Source organism: Dreissena polymorpha, chromosome 12 (genome assembly GCF_020536995.1).
Source record: "Dreissena polymorpha isolate Duluth1 chromosome 12, UMN_Dpol_1.0, whole genome shotgun sequence".
Taxonomy (NCBI): domain Eukaryota; kingdom Metazoa; phylum Mollusca; class Bivalvia; order Myida; family Dreissenidae; genus Dreissena; species Dreissena polymorpha.
In genome coordinates this window covers 56,941,383-56,967,241 of record NC_068366.1, presented here as the reverse complement: position 1 = coordinate 56,967,241, position 25,859 = coordinate 56,941,383, and the positions used below count along the sequence as shown (strand labels likewise).

The 25,859-nt window shown below is 37.0% G+C and overlaps 1 protein-coding gene across 1 annotated transcript; it reads left to right on the top strand.

Annotated features, from left to right (window-relative positions):
• Positions 1-262: 262 nt before the first annotated feature.
• On the top strand, positions 263-25,785 carry LOC127852641 (uncharacterized protein PF3D7_1120600-like). Its single transcript, XM_052386595.1, has 12 exons — positions 263-599; positions 8,719-8,821; positions 9,465-9,618; positions 9,855-10,050; positions 11,137-11,152; positions 12,410-13,776; positions 16,541-16,649; positions 17,127-17,278; positions 18,607-18,757; positions 21,312-21,455; positions 22,033-22,210; positions 25,653-25,785. Exons 1-12 carry the CDS (start codon positions 585-587, stop codon positions 25,783-25,785), a joined length of 2,718 nt encoding a protein of 905 aa, XP_052242555.1. The 5' UTR covers positions 263-584.
• The last annotated feature ends 74 nt before the right edge of the window (positions 25,786-25,859 follow it).

The window sequence follows — 25,859 nt, the reverse complement described above, 5'->3', positions numbered from 1 at the left end:
GCCAATCAACAAGCATATGATTTATGCAATATGTATCACGCCTTAATATTAGATTCCTTTATAATAGTGTTGTTTATTGTTGGGTGGATTTGATATCATATGTTTCTGTATTGACTTTCTATAATCACCTGGTAACACCAAATTCTGTCCAAACACCAAAGTAGTATATATATATATATATATATATATATATATATATATATATATCAATACATACCGTGATTTGCGGGGTGCCCGTCGTTTTCAGACCTTTCTTGTGGGGCCTATATTTAATATGGGATCTATATAAGAACCCGCAAAATATGTGCGCCTTAAATGTGTTAACTTTCATACTGGAAGCATCCTATAGCAATTACGCGCAAGTCGGTCTTAAATTGAAATTAAAATAGAGTTGTCTCCCCTACTCTAGGTCAGTAAAGAACCCATCTCTACATCATCTAGACGCTTGCATAGAACCCGCAATTTTATGTATGCCCCGCAGTTAAAGCGCGTGAAGTGATATAGAACACGAAGATCAGAAAATGGCGGCAGTTAACGGGTGTTACATGTGATATTGAAAATTAATAGATCTACAGTACTCAGTAATGATGTATTTCAAGGTAAATTGAACACACAATTGTTTGTTTTATGAAACCTTGCGTAGCACAGTTAAAATATGCTGTAGTTCCAAATCACCAACGATTGTCTCACAATCACACATGAAGTCTTATTGATATTGCAAACGGTTTTTAAGTTGTTTTTAGCTATCTTACTTAGACTGTAAACTCGCTTTTAAACTAGTTTTCAACTAATTTATTGTTGTAAATAATACGTGTATTCAGCTGTTCAGTTATTATGCAGAGGGAAAATTAAATAATCTCTTTCGATTAGTGGCTATTATTTGCCAGAGTGGCAGAGAGGCAGGTAGTCCGGATTTCTGGTCTCGAAGGCTATTGCTATATTGACTGACGCCTTCGAGTCCAGAGTCCATCGTGATTTTTACGTTAGATTTCTCCGCACAGATTTTCTGCGCACGTTTGACGGCCTATAACTTCATTAATATTGAATGGTATATGAATTCAAACATACCGATTTGGAGTTTAACCATTTATCTGTCAATCTGTGAAGTTTATATGTCGCTATTGTATTAATATCCAAACTTTTGATTTTAATCAGACATATAAAAAGTGCAAAAAAATGTTGAGGTAGAAGTCCGAAACATTCGAAATGACCAAGTACGTGTTCACTAAGCTGGTCCCCCGCTGTCTACTGGCTCCATTATGTTCCACCACATTCGATAGACGAAAGACCGGTTTCCAGTCTACTACGTCACACGGGGTTCCCCAGGAATTTCTCAGATCTATGACGTATTTTGTGGGAACAACAAAACAGTTTTAACCCAAATTGCTGTAATAATTGATAAATAACTCGCTTATAAGAGGTGTTTCGGATACTTGTGTGGGCTGAGACCATTCAAAAATCATCCATGTATGTATTTCAGGTTTCCGCTTTTTTGTCAGTCCCTTAGAACATGAAATATCGCAAGGTAAAAGCACTTAGTCGGTCGTTCGGAATTTTTGTAACATAAAAATCACGATGGACTTGAGACGTAGCGAAGCACGATACATGTCCAAATGATGAAAAAGCTTCGTTCACGGTTCATTATTGAGACTAAGAGGCAGGGTGATTAACATTTTACATTACATTTACATACAGTTTGAAGCATCATAGATCCAATAAAGGTATCCCGTGGGAATGTTGAACAATTATTATAAACTGTTTGAAACTTAGGGCTTTCAGAAGTAGCCGGCAGAAATCCGCCGTCTAAAACCTCATGAGGTGCCGCTAGTCCAGATTTCTGGTCTCGAAGGCTATTGCTATATTGACTGATTCCCGGAAAAAAGCCCCTCGGAAAAAAGCCCCTTCCACCAATTTTTGCCAGTGCGGAAAAAAGCCCCTTCATCAATTTGCCAGTGCGGAAAAAAGCCCCTTCGTCGTTTTGCCAGAGCGGAAAAAAGCCCCTTCGTCGTTTTGCCAGTGCGGAAAAAAGCCCCTTCCACCAATTTTACCCGTGCGGAAAAAAGCCCCTTCCAAATGATTATTATACTTGGAGCGGTATGTCTATTATATAAATTTCCACACTATTGACAAACAAATCATATTCATTAAAAACATGCCTTTTCCAATCAACAAACATTGCGAAAAATGTTAAAGACCTTCATTTAAAGGCGGCCGGCCTAAAAAAGGCCGTATTAAGTTCAGGAGGACTGGGCCACGTTTCCCATCCGCCACATGGAACGTGCTCGACAGTACCCTGAGCGGCAAAGAACGTACAAACAACGTCTGTGAGGAGTGGAACAGTGGGTTCGCGAAGCTGGTGGGTCATGCTAATCCTTCCCTCTGGACAGCTGTTGTGTGTGTTCAACGGGACGCTACAATGGTAGAGGCCGATGTGCTCCGCTTTAGACAAGGAAAGACTGTGACAAAACATAAGAGAAGAAGACAACTCCACACGAAGACGCTGCAGACCCTTTGCCAGCAGTACAGCTCCGGAAGGAAGACAATGGGTGAGTTCCTAGATACTGTTGGACACAACATCCGTCTTCGGTGAAGAGACTACGAGTGACATTTTACAGTGATATTTTTTGATGTAATGTAGATATGTAAGATATTTTGAAATATGTTTCATCATTTGTAGTTTTGCTTGTCATAATAAATATAATACAATATGATAATTTTCGTTCACATGTTACTTTTTTGTGTCCCAGTCTGTTTGAAAAAAGTAAATTTACTCTATGGTTTCTAAGGGGATTTTTACCGCTCTAAACATAATCATTTGGAAGGGGCTTTTTTCCGCACTGGCAAATTGTCGAAGGGGCTTTTTTCCGCACTGGCAAAACGACGAAGGGGCTTTTTTCCGCACTGGCAAAACGACGAAGGGGCTTTTTTCCGCACTGGCAAATCGATGAAGGGGCTTTTTTCCGCACTGGCAAAATTGGTGGAAGGGGCTTTTTTCCGAGGGGCTTTTTTCCGGGCACCATATTGACTGACGCCTTCGAGTCCAGAGTCCATCGTGATTTTTACGCACAGATTTTCTGCGCACGTTTGACGGCCTATAACTTCATTAATATGCAATGGAATGTGAAATCAAACATACCGATTTGGAGCTCAACCATTTATCTTCCGATGTGTGATGTTTCAAGAATGTCACAATTGTATTAATATCCAAAACTTTGATTTAAATCACACACATAAAAAGTGCAAAAAAATGTGGAGGTAGAAGTCCGAAACATCCGAATAGCAACGAGCTACGTCACACGGTCCGAGAAGTAGGCCGACACTCAAATTCCACATATCACTGTAAATAATAGTGTACGCGTATAACCGTCTTAAAATATTTGTGAGCATTTGATAATATACTATGACTAAAATAATTTGATCCGTATTGTCTTTATTTGATTCTATATTTTTGTTCTTACTTTTTTGAAACGATGGATTTATTTGTGGAATTCGACTGTTGTTAAACATTTTGTCATAAAAACGGGAAGATATATTTGAGGAAAAGCCGTCTTTTTTTCTCTATAGTGAAACATGTATGGAAAGCTGAATTGGGCTTCTTTCAGACTTAGTGGACCACATTGGCTGATACTGGCGCAACTCTTAGGAATGATATGACCGTTTTTATATCTAAAACAATGAAGTACATATGAATCATTTGAAAAAAGAAATCATTACGGACTGTGCTTAAAAGGCTGGTTTACGAAAACACCTTTTCCTAATCTGTATGTGAAGAGAGATCAATCATTAATTATATAAAAGATAAATTTAGTACTTGTAACTCAATTTTGGATAAGACGCGTACATTTTCCCCATACTGTACTACGTAATACGATGACGTATGTTCTCGCGAGAATCTCGCCGCGGTCGTAAACAAAATCGAAGTCGAAAGCTAATTTTGAGCTTCATCGATGTTAATTGACAGATAACTCGCTTATAAGAGGTGAATCGGATACTCGTGTGGGCTGAGACGATTCAATTTTTTTTCATGTATGTATTTCTGCTTTCCATTTATTTGTCAGTCCTTTTGAATATGAAATATCGCAAGTTAAAAGAACACAGTCGGTCGATCGGAACTTTTGTAACATAAAAATCACGATAGACTTGAGACGTAGCGAAGCACGATAAATGTCCAAATGATGAAAAAAGCTTCGTTCACGGTTCATTATTGAGACTAGAGGTGCCGCCTACTAGGAACTGTTTCCAAAAAAAATCACGGAAGCAATAAAAATGGTACCATAGACTAACAAAGATTCATTGATATTGTCGTAATATGACAATAGGTGCTACTTAAATCGGGGAAAGCCTCACCTACTTTACATTTAGTTTTAATTGTTTTTTAAACGACATGGTAAACCAACCTTACGACCCCGGGCCCCGGTTTCACGAACATTCTTAAGTCCATTATTGTTCTTAACTCCATAACAGTCTTACTTACAAGTTACAGGCTTAAATTAACTGCCTTTATTTGTGTTGCGTTTCACGAAAAATAACAGGCATAATAACAGTCTTAGTAAAATTCTTAAATCTCTTTTTAAGACATCTATACCCAGGGATCAGGAAATCTCCGAATCCCAATCGGTCCGAGAGACGGCCGAAACCCTCTGATACCTCTTCGCCCCGCACCCCCCACCCCCTCCAAAAAAGACTATATTCTCTAAATCTTTCATGCATGGAACAATACATTATGTTTGATGTGATGTGAAAATAGGCCTTTTATTTGAAATCACATTAAAAACATCTTATTTTGTTTTAGAATTGTTGGTCTTATTAATTATTTTAGAAAGAAATGTCCAATCGGTTTAGAAGGTAGATAGAATGAGCTCTATTTGTTTTTGAACTCTATAAGACTCCCATTTGATGATTTGATTAATGACCAATTAAGTTGTTCAATGTCAATAAAACATGTAGTATTTGCAAAGAAAGCAAGAAATATTATCATATTCAACAAAATAATACTCCTTTAATATTCACAATCTACCATGCATCATTTAATACTGGACCGAATGTGGTAAATAATAATCGGTTTTCGTGGAACAAGTGTGTCACTTGTACTTCTCAATCAAGCGTGCCCAATTGTTTACATTGTTAATTCCCCTAATTTATGATCGCCTCGGGCATTTTTTGACATGGGGATATCAATTAGCGGATTAATCTCGGGACTGCGGAGATAAATGTACTGGTAAGTGTGTAGAATGTCACACCTGTCTGTGAAATCCGGACCGATTTTTATGATAAATCTCAATTTGCAATCGGTCCAGTACGACCAAAATCGGTCAAAAACCGATAAAACCGGCATTTTCCTGATCCCTGGCTATACCCCTGTCTTAACTATGATTAGCAGTCTTAAATATGGCCGATTAAGATATAAGAATTTAGTGTCTGTGATATTTTGTGCCCAAAGTATGACAAATATATTTTAAACACTATTTTTGTGTATTCACGACATAACAGAAATTTATAGGTTTAATGTCCAGTCAGAATAGAAGAATGCTAATAGATGTAGGTAAATATCTCTCAAAATCCGAAATTCAATTTAATTCTTCCAGGCAAATAACACTTATCACTGTATCTTAATGTATTGTTGTTTACATGTTGGCTTTACGTATTGTAAATGCATTATGCTAATAAAGAATATGTTATGTTAAGTTATGTATTGCAGTCAGTTGCAGACTCTCTAGAAACAAAGACGAATCGGCATATTCCCCTCCCACCTCTTCTGTCATCAAGAGAGAGAGAGAGGGAGAGAGAGAGAGTTTGGTCATACTTGATTACCAGTTTTAAGTCAATGTGAAAATTATATTACTTACGAGAGTGAGTAAGAGAGAGAGAGAGACCCAGAGATAGAGAGACCCAGAGAGAGAGAGAGAGAGAGAGATAGAGAGAGAGAGAGAGAGAGAGAGAGAGAGAGAGAGAGAGAGAGAGAGAGAGAGAGAGAGAGAGAGAGTGTTCCCCAGACACTTTAACAAAGTTAATGTACATACAAAACGATCCATTACATAATGTAACTTGAAACCTGGATCACTTAGTAAGCGCAAAATACATACAATCATTGCGAGCTGTACTGTATTTACATGCATGCAAAAATCTCGGGCAATTTTAACAGTTGTAAACAGTCGTGGAAATGGTGCAATTTTAACGGTTAGTTCAGTTACTTAAGCCTTTTAACATGTACACAAATTTTCACTTGTGTGCCAAATTTATTGAGGTGTATATTTTTTATGACTTTCTATAATTTTCTACTTTAGGCAACTGGAGCTACTGTGTATTTTAACATGTTCAATTTATGATACAACTACATACCGTGATCTGCGGGGTGCCCGTCGTTTTCAGACCTTTCTTGTGAGGCCTATATTTAATATGGGGTCTATATAAGAACATAAAATTAAATATATATAATGCTGCTTTGTTGGGTCTTTGTAATTATGGGGTCTTTGTAAGCAAACAGGAAGTGGTTTTACAGCCATTGTGAATTCAGCATGGATTCTGCAATATTTCAGAATGTGCATCTTATTATCTTAAGTTTTGTGTTGTTGACACTTATTGCTATTGGTTTATTAATATTATGTGTATACATGAGATGGAATGCTTTATTTTTGAGATGGAATAATGATCTTCAGTAAAGTGTAGTTTCTTTAGTGTGTATGTGGTAAGGAGTATGTTCTCATTAGAGAGGTCCAGTTATTTGCTAGGTTAGATTAGGTGTGCACACAATTTTTATCCTTCATCTGTGGTCATCAAGTGATGCAAACATCTTCTTAACCTATATAAACCTCACAAGTTCAAGCAGTTGTATATAAGTTTTATTGGGTATATAAAATACATTCTGTATTTTCATGTTTTATGGGGTATATATCATTACATATTTCACAGAGTGATTGTTAAAAAGGATCATATTGGCAGTGTATATAAATGAACATTACATATGTTACTAAATACGGCACACTGTAGCTGTTTATTAACCTCTAAATAATTACGGGTTTCAGGAAGTTCCGCCATTTTGAAAATGGATGATTGCAATGTAGGCATGTGCTTAAGAAGAAGTTTTTGAAAGAAATAATGAAATCACGAAATTGTGAAATCACGAAATCGTAAAGTTTTGAAGTGAAATCACGAAATCGTGAAATAGTGAAGTTTTGTTGACAAAATTCTCTCCAAAACTTTACAACTTCATGATTTCACAATTTCACTTCAAAATTTCGTAATTTCTCGATTTCATTCATTCGTGATTTAGCTATTTCTTTTCAGAATTTCATGATTTCACAATTTCACGATTCTTCCTTGTTTTCGAATCGTGAAATCATGTAGTTGAAATGTCACGATCAGTCTTTCATATGTTCATGGATAAAAGATTTCCGTATTATGACGGAATTCCGTATTTCCGATCTTCGTCAGGGCCGTTTTTCCAAATCGCATAAATTCGAGGAGAAAATTGAGGGGGGGTGGTAATTCTGCGTTAAATTTCACCATGACATTCCTGACGTCCAAGGACCGGCAGATCCCATTGGTTAAGAAAACAATGATAATTGCCGAATCAATCGAATTAATTTTGACAACCAATGGGATTACGTTATTTATTTACTCCCATTAGAAAAAGTAATGGCCGACTCCAAACGTCAAACAGTGAATATTTATTGTTAATATCGCAAATGTGAATTGTGTGTCCGATGCTCGATGTTGTAACCGCATCATATCGAAAGAGAATGGACATATCTTTCGAAGGTATGTGGCTTTTGGATATTTTCGGGAAGGAATTAGTGAAAATTTGCTAAAAACTACCGGTTTCGTGCATCCGTCCGTGGACGTCAGGAATGTCATGGTGAAATTTTACGCAGAATTTTGTGAAACTCTTTGCTGTTTCTGATTGCATTGACGGATTTTGATAAAACAAAAAGTGTTTTTGAAAAGAAAAATCATTCCTAGACACGATTCAGTAGATATTTTTGAGATCCTGTCAATTTTAAGGGACTTTTGGGTGATTAGTAACTTTCTCATCTTACAGTTACTGATTGTGAAAATAAATTGACATTGTGTAGATCAACTTTCTGCTTTTCTAACTTTTGAACCTTTGATTTGTAGTGTTGTCATCTATTTCACCTTCAAAATGTAGAGAATATTATCAGTGTTTAAGTATATTTAAAGGCCTCAGATTGCACTCCGATATGCTAAAATCCAGGAACTTCCGGGGGCCTCCGGCCCCCTGAACCCCCAGCCAGGGTGTTGCCCTGTACCCACCGGGGGCCCTGCGGCCCCCAGCTTGAAATTTCAGTATTTTCACTTTTCTGAACTTTTACCCATGTATGTTACCCCTGTCCATCCATAACACGGTTTATTAATGAAATTTATTTTCAGTCAATTTAAACAACTGCAAAATCTTTGGATTATAAACCGTCATACCATATTAAAGCTTGTAGTAGGTCCGATAGTGTATAGAAATGGCATTCATTTTAGCGGGGTACTCTATATATCCCGTACCTTTATAGAACCTCGCAGCAAGGGTTAATATTGAAATTGAGGACCCATAACTTACCACATATCTTAGTATACATAGACAACCCAGATTATGGTTTGATACAGATACCCCGTTTCTGACGATATTTCTGTTTATATATATATTATATATGTATATAGTTGGTTAGTCAGAAGACTGCTTGTGGAAAAAACATTATTTAATATATTCAGGAAATGAGACCAAGAAGAAAGAAACAGGAGAATGTGGCAGCAGACTGCATTGATTCAGGGGAGGACCTCAAAGATTTTGTTATTGAACATATACCACCAAAAGGTATTAAATTTTGATTTATGTTATCAATAAACTGGAACATATTTTAGACAAAACAAACTGTGTACATGTATATACATTGGCCACCATACATCTCTAGACAGGCCAAAAATCTTAACTATAATACATAGAAGACATGTCGTCTTCAAACTCATACATTTTCTATTTTGGCTGTTCAGACACTTGAAAATTGTTATCCAGAGAGTGTAGACAGAGAAATTAAAGTAAATTAAACTAAAGGGCTCTCACTACACTTGCAAATCAGGGAGAAGTTTTGTCAGATCATATAAGCAATGTTGAAACAAAATTGTAAAATATTTTAGCGACCAATCATGTGTTAATACAAAATGGCGGCCAGTGTAAACATCTGAGTATTTCCGTTCTCGCAGTCTCGTTCTGCCTTGTGAAGTTTTACGATATTTGTTCTATTTCTATATAGAAGTTGCGTATCCTTATAGTTTATAGGTCTTTGGTCAAAGTAAGAACCAAACTGAGTGTCAAAAAGTAAGTCAAGTTGTAGTAAAACCATGTGTAATATTTGCCTTTGAATTTGATTAAACTAGAGCAGTGTTCTTGGGTAAGTGATGTAGGGCTTTCATGGCCCTCTTGTTTATATAATTGTTTTTGTTTTTGTTTTGCTTGATAGGTCTTGGTGTTAGAACAACAATAAATAGAACAAAAGGAGATTTCTTAATGATTTATCCCGGCGAACTGATAACAGAAAGAGAAGGGGAAGAACGTGAAGAACGTGAACCATCCGTGTTTAGATACTTCTTCCAATATAAAAGGAAAGGGTGGTGGTAAGTATGTTAGAAGTTGTAATAAAAATAACTTTTAAAGTTGAATAACGCAATATTCAGAACAAAAAAAGAAATTTAAAAAAAATATTCTACCAGTTAATATCTGCTAGAAAGTGATTGAAGTCAATTTTTTCCACAACATTTTGACCACTAGGATAATAATCTCCCAAATGTGCCAATTTGAGCACAGGTGATTGGAAGAATTCTTATTTTTAAAACAATTTTCATTTATATAGTATGGATGCTACTAGTGAATTAGATGTTGGGCCTCGGCTAGGTCGTCTGGTGAACCACGGTGGTAAAGGTAGAAATTGTGTTATGAAAACCCTGGAGTTCAACAAAAGGCCATATCTTTGCTTGTTTGCTGCTAAAGATATTCCACAAGGTGAAGAGTTACTGTATGATTACGGCATTAAGGATTTGCCTTGGGAGGTATGTACACTCAGAGCTTGTTACTCTTTTTTTCTCTTCTGAAGATGGAAGGATATATAGAAATGACCCACGATCTGAGATTCAGGCTCATACAACAGACTCACATTGAGAAAGTAGGCTCAGTTTGTTTCATTGTTTCATTTCTGTCGTTTCTAAGAAGCAAATTGAACACTTCTTTTTGTTTTATGCCATTTGTTTTCATAAACATTTATGATTTGAAATCTATTTACTTGACAGAAATTACTATTTATTTACAAAGTAAACATATCATTGTGCCCCACATAGTTCTATTACACAATAGAACACAAAATGTCATTTTTTTAGCTCAATTATTCGAAGAATAAGGAGAGCTATACTAGTCACCCGAGTGTAGGTGTCCACGTCGGCATAACCACTTATGTTAAAGTTTGCATGCCAAGTACCACCTCAGATGTTTTCAAAGTCCATTGACATATGGCTTTAAAGGGAGATGTGCAGGATTGATAAATGGAACAGATTTGTGAAAAGGGTCAGTTGAATATCATTATTTGAAGCTCAAATATTGATTTACACCCGAAATATTTCAAACCAATATTTTATCAAAAAAAGATATATAAATGGTGTTTTCTATCCTATGCGACGCGCATAGGTTAGCTATTTTTGTATTTCCCACGTAAAGCTGTGGTGGTTTTTGGATTGTCATGTGATCACTTCACCCAAAATACGCATTCGGTGTACCTTACTGACTATCGACGTCGCCATTTGTTTCAAAATGCCTGGGCCACCATGAATAGTAAGCTCAGCGATGAGCTAAATATAGAATGATCACTAAATGTAGAATGTATTTTTGTATAGGGATTTCTTCAGCGGATTGTTTTCAGGTCCAGTAAAATTAATTGAAAACTTCCTCCTGGAGGGTTTGAAGTGTAGAGTTTAGTGAAAAGTACACATAAGTGTTACAAAAATCGATCTGTTCATGATTTTACAGAGAAAACCTGCTTGACCCGGCACATCTCCCTTTAAGCACAACTACATGAAATATGATTGTTGGAAACTACCTAGCATCCGCCTTTAGAACTGGCTAATAAAATTTTTATAAATTTACAGAGAAAAGCTGACACAGGTAAACACAGTTCATGCTGTTGAATGCATTGTTGCATGGTTTAAATCTTAGACAAAAAATGAAATATCCCATAATGTTGTAGGTATTGAGGTATGATAATTTCCTGCTGTATATTTACGCTGCTTAAAGTAGGCACAAAATCAATATACCATTAAATAAAATCTCAAGATTAAGTTAAAGGTGATATTTTGCATATTTTGAATTATAGCTACATCATTGTTCTATATTCTAATTATCCTTTTCGGTTTTATTGAAAAAAAAAATCATTGAATTTTGTTATGTTTCAAAAACGAGATAAGATGAAACCATGCAATAGTGTCTGTGAGTTTATTTTCAGTTCATGTTGAAAAAGTTTATTTATCCCCCCGCCAAAGGCAAGGGGTATATTAGAAATGCCCTTCGTCCGCCCGTCCAAAACAATTTTATCCGGAGCATAACTCCAACAAAGTGCTCAGGGTGAGCTATTGTGACCGGCCTTTGTCCGTCGTCCGTTGTGCATCAAATTTTTTACTTAAACATCTCCTCTGAAACTGCTCATTGGATTTTGACCAAACTTCACAGGAATGGTCCGTAGGTGGTACCCTACCAAAGTTGTTCAGATAGTTCTGATTGGTTGCATAAATAGGTCACAGGGTCAAAAAATAGGTTTTCAAAATGCAATTTTCAAAAATCTGCTTGTCTAAAACTACAAGGCCCAGAGCTTTGATATTTGGTTTATAGCATCATCTAGAGGTTCTCTACCAAGATTGTTCAAAATATGCCCCTGGGGATAAAATTGACCCCGCCCTGGGGGTCACAATTTTACATTGAATTATATAAGGAAAACTTCAAACGAAAGTCTTCTTCTCTTGACCGCTAATAGGAATTTGTCCAAACTCAAAAAGAATGATCCCTGGGTGGTCCCCTAGCAGAATTGTTCAAATGGTTCTGACTGGTTGCATAAGTAGGTCACGGGGTCAAAGATTAGGTTTTCAAAATTCAATTTTCAAAAATCTTCTTGTCTGAAACTACAAGTCCCAGAGCTTTCATATTAATTCGATGTATAACATCATCTAGAGGTCCTCTACCAATATTTGGTGGACAACATTAGTGGTCCTCTGTAAATGGCTCCACTGTGACCTTTGACCTTTTCCTAAGGTGAGCGACCCAGGGCCCTTTGGGCCCTATTGTTAATATTTATGTGGATACATTGCAGTGCTCATGCTGTCTGTTGACATTGTCACCATTTGCGATAATTTTATAAAAAAAATATTTAAGAATTGGTGGCCGCTACTGACAATCTGGAGAACATGCTGGAGGCCCAGACTACAGACAATCTGAAGAACATGAAGGAGGCCCAGACTACAGACAATCTGGACAACACGCTGGAGGCCCAGACTACAGATAATCTGGAGAACATGCTGGAGGCCCAGACTACAGACAATCTGGAGAACATGCAGGAGGCCCAGACTACAGATAATCTGGACGAAATGCTGGAGGCCCAGACTACAGATAATCTGGAGAACATGCAGGAGGCCCAGACTACAGACAATCTGGAGAACACACTGGAGGCCCAGACTACAGACAATCTGGAGAACATGCTGGAGGCAGAGGCTACAGACAATCTGGAGAACATGCAGGAGGCCCAGACTACAGATAATCTGGACGAAATGCTGGAGGCCCAGACTACAGATAATCTGGAGAACATGCAGGAGGCCCAGACTACAGACAATCTGGACAACACACTGGAGGCCCAGACTACAGACAATCTGGAGAACATGCTGGAGGCAGAGGCTACAGACAATCTGGAGAACATGCAGGAGGCCCAGACTACAGATAATCTGGACGAAATGCTGGAAGCCCAGACTACAGATAATCTGGAGAACATGAAGGAGGCCCAGACTACAGATAATCTGGAGAACATGCTGGAGGGCCAGACTACAGATATTCTGGAGAACATGCTGGAGACCCAGACTACAGATAATCTGGAGAACATGCTGGAGGCCCAGACTACAGACAATCTGGAGAACATACAGGAGGCCCAGACTACAGATAATCTGGAGAACCCGCTGGAGACCCAGACTACATATAATCTGGAGAACATGCTGGAGGCCCAGACTACAGACAATCTGGAGAACATGCTGGAGGCCCAGACTACAGACAATCTGGAGTTAATTCTGGAGGCCCAGACTACAGACAATCTGGAAAACGTGCGGGATGCCCAGACTATAGACAATCTGGAGAACATGCTGGAGACCCAGACTACAGACAATCTGGAGAACATGCTGGAGATCCCGACTACAGACAATCTGGACGAAATGCTGGAGATCCAGACTACAGACAATCTGGACGAAATGCTGGAGGTCCAGACTAAAGACAATCTGGAGAACACGCTGGAGGCTCAGACTACAGACAATCTGGAGAACATACTGGAGGCCCAGACTACAGACAATCTGGACGAAATGCTGGAGGCCCAGACTACAGATAATCTGGAGAACATGCTGGAGGCCCAGACTACAGATAATCTGGGCAACATGCTGGAGGCCCAGACTACAGATAATCTGGGCAACATGCTGAAGACACAGATTATGACTGAGGAGCAGGTACACCCCAGCAAGATACAGGACCAGATCTCCGGTAATAATGTAAGTGTGCAGTTAAGTTAGCCGTGTACTGCAAAAAATACCTTTTTATATATATAAACAGCATTGTCATAGGTCTACATACATATATAGGCTCAGGGATCATTTTGAGGCGCGATTTCCGCGATATCTTGCACAAAAATGACAGATCTCGCACACAAATTGACTTAATGAGAGAAAATCTCGCACTCAAATCTGCAGCAGTAAAAATTGTAGATTCGCGTCCGAAAAGCAATCGTACCAAGTCATAGACTGATTCAGCAAAACAAGCAACGCTCCTGAAATGTTTCCATTTAACGAACGACTATCGTGTATCGCTTATTCTGGTTTTGGTTGTAGCTTTCCGGAAATGACAAAGAAATGCGTGCGCACATCACCCACCTTTGCAGATCATTGACTTGAAGCGTGCTTGTAACAACGTCGTTCATTGATCAAGAGAGGCTATTTATGTCAACTTCCGGTTGAGGAATACCCTGTCACGTGACTGTGTATTGCGCAACCAAACATCAGGGAATTCCCTTATTTTTAATTATGATGTACACAATCACTTGACGGTGATACCGAAAATAAAGTCGATAAATACACGCAGACGATGGGTTCAACCAAAATATTAGATAGCATGATACAGAACGGTAACATTCGTTTGATTGACTATTTAAGTGATAGGAATACCTATATTGATGATGGTTAGGTTGAATCATGCACACATTTATTTGAAACAAGGTCAAGTCTTTATTTGATTATGTTTCTTATTGATAGTGAGTTTTCTTATCATATTCATAGTGCCTGCGAAGCTATATGAAGTCTAATTTTGTAAATATGTGTGTGTAGTACTGTAATTTGTAACAGTTTATGTACAACATCGTGATTATTTTCACACATTTTAATTCATTAATCAAATTGTGTGTTCATTATCTGTCTTCTGATATATGGTAAAGATGAGTAAAATGTTTCCCCGAAAAAAACTTTACCACTCACTTTTTTTCTCCAATACAACAAGCCCAACGTCTTCCCCAAAATCAGCTTATTAACAAACTGTTCTTTTATTTTTATAGAATATATTCAAATAATGAAATTGTATGGTTTTCATAAAATCTCTCATCAACATTTAAAATCTCTCACCAAAATTTGACAAATGAGAGAAATACTCTCACTGAAAACTTGGGCCAAAATGGTCCCTGTAGGCTACTTAAATTATTCATTAGCCTGGCCCTGATGAGCTTGTATACAACATGTATTTCATTATTATGCATGCTGATCAGGACGAACATATCAGAAAGCATTTGCATTTGGTGCTGTTGTCAAGATTAAAGCAAGTTCATGTACCGTAAAAACGCAGTCATAAGTCTACCCGGATCATAAGTCGGGGGGTATACTTTGGTACCAAAATTGGAGATTTTGAGTATGTTAGCTTCATAAGTCGAGTCAGAAATTTTTTGTTTACGAATTTCATAAACGGACGCCATTTTAAATGTACATGTAGTTGCGGTAGTTTTCTATGCGTTTCTCACTTATACCAAACTCACGTTCAGCAGCACTGTTGTTAATTAAATTCTCCGCAAACTCTATCACACGTATTTTAAATGCATTGTCATAAGCCTGGCGTTTGCGTTTGCCAGGCATTTTGAAAGATTTATCGTAAGTCCAGTTGTGTTTTTGTTTATCTAATTAATAAATGGTTGCACTCAATAATCCACGCTAGTAATTATCCACAAACTATTTTCGGCTTTTAATCCAATGAAACAATATTATCACTGTAATCCAATCTTTGTACTTTTAATCTGACTGTCAAAACAATTGATTAGTGTCTCGGTAAAACGTGTTTTTATAACAATAATTGACATACCCAAGAGACCGCTAACTGAACCTTTTTCTCTGAAACAGTTTCAAAGGCGGAGCTATTCACGTACTCAAGCATAATGGGACGATTGCAAGCGAGTTACAAACACGCGATTGGTTAAGCATATCGCTTCTCTAAACAAAGGAATCAAATTTTGTCGGCGAGAAAGGTGTTCTTTATGGCTTCTTGACAGGAAACGGCTTTCCTTTGATGACGTCAAACTGTCGATTCACACATATTGAGAATTTTCGCGAGACTTTAAATGATGTCCTTGATTCTTTGTTTACATGAACAGTAAACAAACAACACCTGCTTACATGAAGACTTTGGATTAAATTATCAAAATAAAAACAAGAGTAATTGCAAACTGTGATTATATTAATTGGTAAGTATCAGTAAAAATACGACGTTTTGTTAGTCGTAAATCAACGATTTATTTTATACAACAACAACAACTATTGCCGCGGGGATCAATCTTCGTCAAATTTCATTATTTTTTTCATGGAATTTCATTATTTTTTTCATGGACCACCTCATAAGTCGATACCGGTTTTTTAATCAAATTTTGGAGGTAAAAAATCTCGACTTATGACTGCATTTTTACGGTAATACAAATTGTTATTAATGTACATATATAGGAGGTGAACTCCTATTAAATGAATAAAAAGAGCTTATTAGTCACTTTTTAAACACAGTTTTATTGCCAAATATTCAACTTAATGCATGTGCGCGTGTGTGTTCGAACTTTTGTGGCCATCATAAAAAAAAACTGTTATTTACGTTGTAATTTCCATTATATTATTTATTCTTAAATTTTTGTCGAAAGCTTGTTGACAGCCTGCATTTGTACAAAATTCAATCTGACAGAGTAAGTGTAAGATCTAAATGAACAAATCCCAGATAAATACGCAGTTTTGCCCATTTTAGGCCCTGATGAAGGAGATGGCTGTGCGACTTACCAGCCTTAAGTCTATACAGACAGCTGCAGAGGAGCTGATCAAACAAGCCACTGATTTGCAGGATGGTGATGCGAAAGGTTGGTGCCAGGTTTTTAACTTGTGATACAGTGTTGCAAATGTAGCTAGACATGAGGATAGAGACAGGGAGTTTCTACATGTGTACTTGTATAACCTGCAATCTATAACTAATCAATCAGAAATATCTGCAAATTGATATGGTCTATGTCACGCATCAAAACTAACATTGTGGACGATGAGATCAAGGTGGATCATGATCAGTTTGTGCATCTACATTGTTGGGTCAGAGTCCACATTTGTCACTATTAGGTCATTGATGCCTATCAGATGTCTAATGAAGCATTTCAGAGACTTCCAGAGAATGGTGTGGGCCCTTATAAGTAACCAGACTGTATGGATGCACAGGCTGATCTTGGTCAACACTAGTCGCTGAAGCAATGTTGGTTTTATCAAAACTTGCCTTATATAAATATGAATCCAACAGGTTGCCCTTATCACATTGCACATCACAATTATTGGGCTAATGCTTATTGCAGATATTCCTCATGGCACCAACAAGTTCTGGGATGAACTGCAACAGTTGACACATACGCTGAAGCACATGTCTGACAGGCTTGGCAATCAGGAGCCCACGGTGGAGCCCACGGTGGAGCCCAGCCTCATCCGGGAACAGCAGGAAACACTAGAGGTGAGTGTCCAGTGCTGGCACTGTAGACTCATATATTTTTGTGTTGGTTTAATTTACATGCTCCGATAATTGCACACATTTAAAACCAGAGCTAACATTTAACCTGCGCTTTGTATTTTTATGTGGTAAAGGTAAGTGTCTGTGTATGCATGCGTCCTGTAAAAGTTTGTCCAGAGCATATCTGCAAAAATATTAACATGATTCAAGTCAAACTTGGAGTATAAGTAGTTGGTAATTAGAAGGTGAGCACCTGGCCTTTCATGTTTCAGTAAAATGATCCTTTGGCAGGGGAAATGGGTGTTTGTGACCTTTTTATCAGCCTTTCATGAAATGTTTTTAGTCCATGTGAAACTGTCTTAGCCATTGTCACGAAAATTTGATACATGTGAAAATAAACGATTCCACAGTATGAGACATGATTTAGGAAAAGAGGCATTCAGACATCTGAGACATGTAGTTGATTGTTTTCATACTCCTCCATAATGATGTACAAACCTTTCTGATGATAAGAGAACAGCATTGTCCCGATTGACTGTTCGTAGGCTAATTTTGACCAATGCTGAATCTCCCTTTTGCTAAATACTGTTCCATATGAGGCCTATAGCCAGAGAACATTTGGATCTACACTAGTACATATCTCATATTTGGTAAGGAGGTTGTTTGTGACTAGCAGATGGCCCCTATTGATTTAGAGGCTAGTAGGTCAAAGCTCAAGGTCACACTGACCTTTACTTTTAAACCTTGTTCGACTAATAACTTGAAAAAGCTAGGTCCTACAGTCCCAATATTAGGTATTGAGGATGGTCATGACCATTAGATGACTCCTGTAGATTTCGAGGCTAGTAGGTCAAAGCTCAAGGTCACAGTGACCTTTACTATAAAACCTTTTCTGACATAGCTAGAGAACACTTAGCCCTACAGTTAATAATTATATTTGACAGTGAGTTTGGTCATGCAGATGATCTATTTAGTTTGAGGTCACAGTGACCAAAAAAGGTTTTGGTGATCCCAAATTGGCAGCTTAAACTCAGTGTAATGTGACTAATTTGTTGATGCTAGCATAGCATATATATTTTACAAATATTTCTTGTTAGGCCCAATGGTGATATCTTTAGGGCTTTGCCACCATTATAGAGCCAGGCAAGTCTGTGCATCTGGCCAGGATCCACATTGATGACAGACTCAACATATCAGAATTTCCAGTGTCAATTTTAGGAGTGAAATCCCTAAAACTAGTAATGGGCTGTTGCAAAATTAAATTGGACTTGCCTATTTTCAATATATTTAGAAGGTAAAGTGTTATTGCATCAGTCCATGGTGTTTTACAGGAATTAGCATTACAGAACTCAAATGTGAACCCTCTGAACCAGCCAGTAGATCCCACTTGTGAACTAATGCAGATAGAAGGCGACCTTTTGCTGGGGCAGCCCAATGCCACCAACCCCCATGACAGACAGAGCAGGACGAACTATGGACTCGGTATGATACTGACTTCAGTTTAATTTTCTCAAGTACCATAAAGAGGTCACTTTCATGAGTTGATATGTTACATGCAAGACCCAGGTCCTTAGTGTCAAGGTCAAAGTCATACTTAGAGGCCAAAGCTAAAAATAGGGTATATTTTTCATGTCCGGTCAATAACTTTGTCTTCTCTTGATGGATTTTGAAATAACTTTTAAAAATTAATACCATCACGAGACAGTGTGTAACGTGCAAGACACAGGTCCGAGCTCTACAGTAAGGGTTACACTTAGAGGTCAAAAGTAAAAATTGATTTGTTTATGGGTCTGGTCCATACCTTGTCATTTCTTCATGAACTTTAAAAACATTTTTTTTTTAGTTAAAATATAAATTATTATCTTTTTTTGTCCAGATGTTGAGAAGTGACCAGTGATAGTGTTGCTAACATGTGCTCCTTCAGTAGTAACACACCTGCATGAATCTTAGGAAATGCAATTCTGCCTGGATTTATGGTATCGATATAAGTTCATTGATACACCTTAAATATGTACAGTTTATTATTTATATGGCGCTGAGCCTGGTTAGCTTGGTTGATACAATTAAAAAAAAATTGCAGTGTTCTATTGTCATGGACATACATGTATTAAAACACCAACAATGAAAGTAGAGAGAAAGTATACGATCTGCAGTCTTATTGTAAACCTTCAAGAATCAATGCACTAGTATGAAATTTGCCAATATTTGTAAGCTCAGTCAGTAGAGTGTCTGACAGACAGTAGAGTGTCTGACAGACAATCCAGGGGTCAAGAGTTAGAGCCCCAGCCTGTCCACATAATTTGTGTGGGGATTAGTCATGAAAATATTTCTACAGACATTTTCCCCCTACCTCTGATTGAAGTAGGGCAGCTGTCTTCACTGTCATAAATTAAGTATGTGCACATTATACCGGTAACCCTCTTAAAAAGACTTAGCTTGTGTAGGAACAGTGTAAGTAGGTGAACTGACTGACATAATATGACTGAAATGCTGTTAATATGGCGAAAAACCCCAAAACAAAATCCAATGAAATTTGACCTTACAAGTGTCTACTGTCTATGCTTGCAATATCCTGCACTAATGCATTTAATTAAACATGTATGATTATGCCAGAGTTTTATATAAAAATCGTAAGTGGGTGTGTTTTTGACCACACTTAAAGCGCATGTGTTAAACAGGGATCACTTTTGACAAATGCCTTTATGAGATTATATCCCATTAGCCTTGAATCAATGAGATTTTGACAAAATGAATGGGATTTTTTCTTTTTACGTCATGTAACAATGAGATTTTACATCAGCGGACAGCCTTCATTACAATGAAAATAAAGCATCTGTGCATTTGTAAGAACAATTTATCTTTGTAAATAAACAAAACAGTTTTGAGAACGTCATGCATGTCCTACTTCTCTACCCAAATACACAGCAATAAACAAACACATAGTGCATATGTCACCAGAACATGTGTCTCATGGACCTGTTATCTCACAGTTTGATCCGTGTTAGAAAACGCTTATAACTTTAAGCACCATTTTCGAGTCCGAGAACAACTCGTGGACGGTGATTTTCGCACAATATCAAACCTGTTAAAGGTTAGAATATACCAAATGCGAATTAAATATTAAATGACGCAATCGAAACAATCAATTTCGCTTAAAGGTTAGACTATACCAAATGCGGACTGGTAGTAGAACTCGTTATCCACATTTTTCTCAGTTAATAAAATAAAATATTTTGTTTTGAGCTTGTTTTTTCCCATTTTGAGATATACTGTATATGTTGGTATCAAATTCAAGCTAATGCAACGTAGAATGAGAAAAATAAAAACAAGCTGAACTCCTATACTCTTAGTGGAGTTTACCTGTTCTTTTACAACACGGTATGGTTTGTGAATGTGTTGTGCACGCCATCAGAAAATACAGTATGTTATTTCCGGTGACAATATCTTTCTTGGGAGAAACATTTTTTTTTTTCTAACATGCCTTATTCAATGCAGAATGGACATATCTTTTTAGTCATGTATGGCTATGGTACTCAATCGTACCTTGGTCATAGTGTAGTTTGCGCCTAAAGTTCAGGAATTTACTATAGAACAAAGAAGGATTTCATTTGGTAGTGTCTAACCTAAAGCGAGTCGCTGTCGGTAAAAAGGGGGATACCCACAGTTAGGGATTCCAAGTGTCATTTGTAAATGAATAGGCTTCATACGCGGAGAGGGGGTTAATTAAAAATGAACAATAATTATATGGACATGCCACTCGTCCTAAAAGGAAAATGCAAGCGTCTAATGAACCACAGATGATTAAACAAGTTACCGACAAGTCTCCATTGCAGTGAAAAGTCGCAAATTAGGAAAGAGATGCGCGGATGCGATTTTTAATCGCATTTGAGTAAATTTTATGCGATTTTCGTCAAAATAACGCGAGAATATCGTGCAATCGCGCCCAAAAGTGATCCCTGGTTAAATATATTTTTTACCAGTACAATAGCATTATGTTGTGTCCCAAAGTTGTTCAAAGATTACTGGAAATTTTCAGGAAGACAAGTTGCTGTTGTTGATCCTTCGAGGCAATTTTCTGAAAATGAATTGGGATGTGATTACGATGGACTACCATCAGATGATGAGAGTATTGTACTTTCATCTGGTTCAAGCTATGCACCATCGGTACTGTCAGGAGAGGGTATGTGTATTTCACATAAAGATATGATAGGGCTACTATAATTTAAAACAGGGTTTTAAAGCAAGACTTAGCTAATGTTAACATTTAAATGATTTAAACTTAGACACAAAGTGCTCATTTGTGGTCAGCAGTCATCTGTCATTTTGATTCAGTGTACTTTGTGAGCATTTTTGGGGAAGGCTTAGGGAACTTGTGTGAATATACAAAGTTTTAGTCAAGAAGAATTGGAATTTCATCCAAAAAATGTTTGGGGAATTTTATTTTCTGCTTCTTGGGAACTATGACAACTACATATCAGGATTTGCATGATGTCCTTCGTTTTCAGATCTTTCTAGTGAGACCTATATTAAATATGGGGTCTATATAAGAACCCACAAAATTTGTGCCCCTTAAATGTGTTAACTTTCATACTGGAATTGAGCTAAAGCTTTTGTGCGCAAACCATTGTAAGATAATTTTGTTAATTCAGACCTTTATCATATATATCAGTATAATATTGTGGACTGGAATTAGGGGAGGCATACATGTATGTTGTTTTAAAAAACAAGCTCTTGTTTATATTTTACACAAACTGTAGATAATGAAGATGACGATGAAGATGACGATTCATCTGTTATAATTCCTGTAACACAAACAAACAAGAGATCTTGGACTGCAATAGGGAGAGTGGCTTCTAGTGAAGATATAGGAGATAATGAGCCACCCAGGAAACAGAGGACTTTACCAGTGTTGGGGCCATCCACATCTAGCGAGTTGTAAGTATTAAACTAGGAGGACTATGCTCATGGTCAGAGTATGTATGTGTGCCTTTTTAAAATTAGCATTGGTAAATTGGCGTTTTCTTAATACAGCTTTTTAGTATAAACATGAAGTATCCCTACAAAATACAGAGGGGATTAGTTTTAGCATTGTCTGTCTTTCTGTCCGTCCTTCCTGTTTTGTGTCTGGAGCACTATCTAAGAAACCGATTTTAAAGATTTTAAATTTTATTTTAGACAAGAAAGATTTGCCTAGGTCAATCACCTGATTGGGCAACCAGAGTTGTCAATTGACCAGTCAATATGAGTATTAACCGGGGCGGCGGTCAATACTGGTTTTATCCGGTCAATACTGGTCAATACTGGTCGATTGAAATGACCATCCATTTATCTCCTATCATAGTTTTAGAAAGAAGCTATAACCCTCTATTTTACTCACCAGTTTGTTAGATGTGTTATGTATTGTGAATTTTGTATAAATGAATGACTTAAATATGAAATAAACTCCAATAAACAAATTATCTTAACATTTTGACCACATAAAAATGTTGATTGACCACCTTATCCGGGCATATTGACCACATAAAATTCCCAATTGACCAATTACCTGGGCATAAGGACTACTTAGAAATCCCATTTGACCACCTGACTAGGCATATTGACCACATAAAAATCTCAATTGACCACCTTATCCGGGAATAATGACCACTTAGAAATCTCAATTGATCACCTGACTAGGCATATTAATCGCATAAAAATCTCAATTGACCACCGTATCTGGGCATAATGACCACCTAGACATCTCAATTGACCACCTGACTAGGCATATTGACCACATAAAAATCTCAATTGACCACCTTATCCGTGCATAATGACCACTAAGAAATCCCAAATGACCACCAGACTATGCATATTGACCATTTAGAAATCTCAATTGACCACCTTATCTTGGCATAATGACCACTTAGTAATCTTAATAAAATGTCAATCGACCACCTTATCCGGGCATATTGACCATATAGAAAACTTAATCAACCACCTAATCCTGGGGTAATGACCTTATGGAAATCTCAATCAACCACTTTATCTGGGTATAATGACCACTTAGAAATCTCAATTGACCACCTTATTTGAGCTTAAATAACCACATTGATATCTCAATCAACCACTTTATCCAGGCATAACAACTACACATTGAATATTTGAATCTCAATTTACCACTTTAACTGAGCATATTGGCCACATACATTGACTATCATAATTTCAATTGACCACTTTATTAAACCATATTAATTATTAACCACATGAATTGGCTATCAAAATCTCAATCAACCACCTTATAAATATAAGAGAATATTGACCACCACATACACTGGCTATTAAACTTTTAAGTCTCAATTTAGTATCTTATCACTTGCATTGGTGAATACAATCTCAATTGTCCACCTTTTATCTTAAAGCATATTAAATGCAAAGTTTGCTAATGAATAGAATTTCATTTTCCACCATATTGGCCTTAATTTTAAATTTATTTATTTTACCTCATACCAGTATTTACATGATTTTATTTAATATAAAAATAAGGAGTTTCTATACTTTAATAGATCTACATGAAATATACAAGTGTTGATACTAAACACAAAGTGGTTATGATCACTAGTTGAATAACCACAGAATGGATCAAAATATTCATTTAAAAAACAAATTTATTTTTTACACAACTTCTTGACTAAAAAGGGTCAGCTGTCTTTAGCCTGCAATACGATCATCATTAACCCTTTACCTCCTCGACATTATTTTTCTTATGCATGCCTTTATGAACATGAAATAATATATGTTTATGGTATTCAAATTTAAAGATCTTGCCATTCATTAGGATACAGAGTATAAGCAACATATTTACTTTTTGAGAGATTAGACGATACCCATATAATAGAATCTGCTCAATTTGCCAACATTTTCTCAGATTATTATATGGTTAAAGGGTTTACAGGGGCATACATGTGCAATCAACACCTTTATGCTAAATCAGACTAGAGGACTACTACACCAAGATTAGTTGGGGAGGGGTTAATTAAGATATTGAATAATCAACAGGTATCAGGTACCCCAATAAAAATAAGGAGGAGTGGTGCTTACCATGATGAATATTATATTCAGGTAGCCAATCATTTACAAGTAGGTGTGTCATAAAACATGTCAGCTGATTGAACCATGACAGATGTTTAATCCACACCATGTTATTGCAACCTGCTGTGAAGCTGGTAGATTATGATTGATGTTTAATCTCATGCTGAACTAGGATGACAAAAACTGATTCTTTGACTATATGATTGTTGGCATTTTCAACATTGCTATTGACCACATATAATGGCTATGAAAGTCTCAATCGACCACCTGTTCCGAGCAATTGACCACATACACTGGCTATGAAAATCTCAATTGACCACCTCTTATGAGCAATTGACCACATACACTGGCTATGAAAGTCTCAATTGACCACCTCTTCCGAGCAATTGACCACATGCACTGGCTATGAAAGGCTCAATCGACCACCTCTTCTGAGCAATTGACCACATACACTGTCTATGAAAGTCTCAATTGACCACTTCATCTGGACAATTGACCACATACACTGGCTATGAAAATCTCAATTGACCACCACTTCCGAGCAATTGACCACATACACTGGTCATGAAAATATCAATTGACCACCTCTTCCAAGCAATTGACCACATACACTGGCTATGAAAATCTCAATTGACCACCTCTTCCGATCAATTGACCACATACACTGGCTATTAAAATCTCAATTGACCACCTATTCCAAGCAATTGACCACATACACTGGCTATGAAAGTCTCAATCGACCACCTCTTCAGAGCAATTGACCACATATACTGGTTATGAAAATCTCAATCGACCACTTCATCTAGACAATTGACCACATACATTAGCCATTTAAATCTCAATAGACCAACTAACCTAGCATATTGATCACATACATTGATTCACTGGCTAATACAATCTCAATCAATCACTTAATTAAGGCCTTTCGACAATATAAACTGGTTATTAAACTCAAGTAACCACTTTATTCAGGTATATTGACCTCTTACACCCGCTATTTAAACCTCAATCGACCACCTTATCAAAGTATATTGACCACATGATCAGGTCTTGCAAACTTCAATGGTCCATATATCCAGTAATATATTGATACACAAATGTATTTAACTGCATATTTCATTGTATATCTGATATTTCTACTATGAGTAGTGTATGATTAAAGAAATATGCTGAAAAATGTAAAAAGAAAAGTTAATATTTTCTATTGACCAGTATTAACCACTTTGGGAGTATTGACCGTGGCGGTTTTAACCGGTTAAAACCACGTGGTTAAAACCGGGGACGACACATGGTTGCTTGTCTATTTCAGTGATGCTACAAGCAAGAATACTAGTGATGGACATCATGGGAAGACGTGGAAGAAATCTTGCTTAAAAATGGTAAATGAACACTTAAGGCCTAAAGAAACTTGTTTGTTTGCCCTTATGTCTTTTGCTCTATAAAAAAAGATTTTCTTAAATGTGTGTGTGTATGTGTGAATGTGTGTGTGTGTGTGTGTGTGTGTAATACACATATA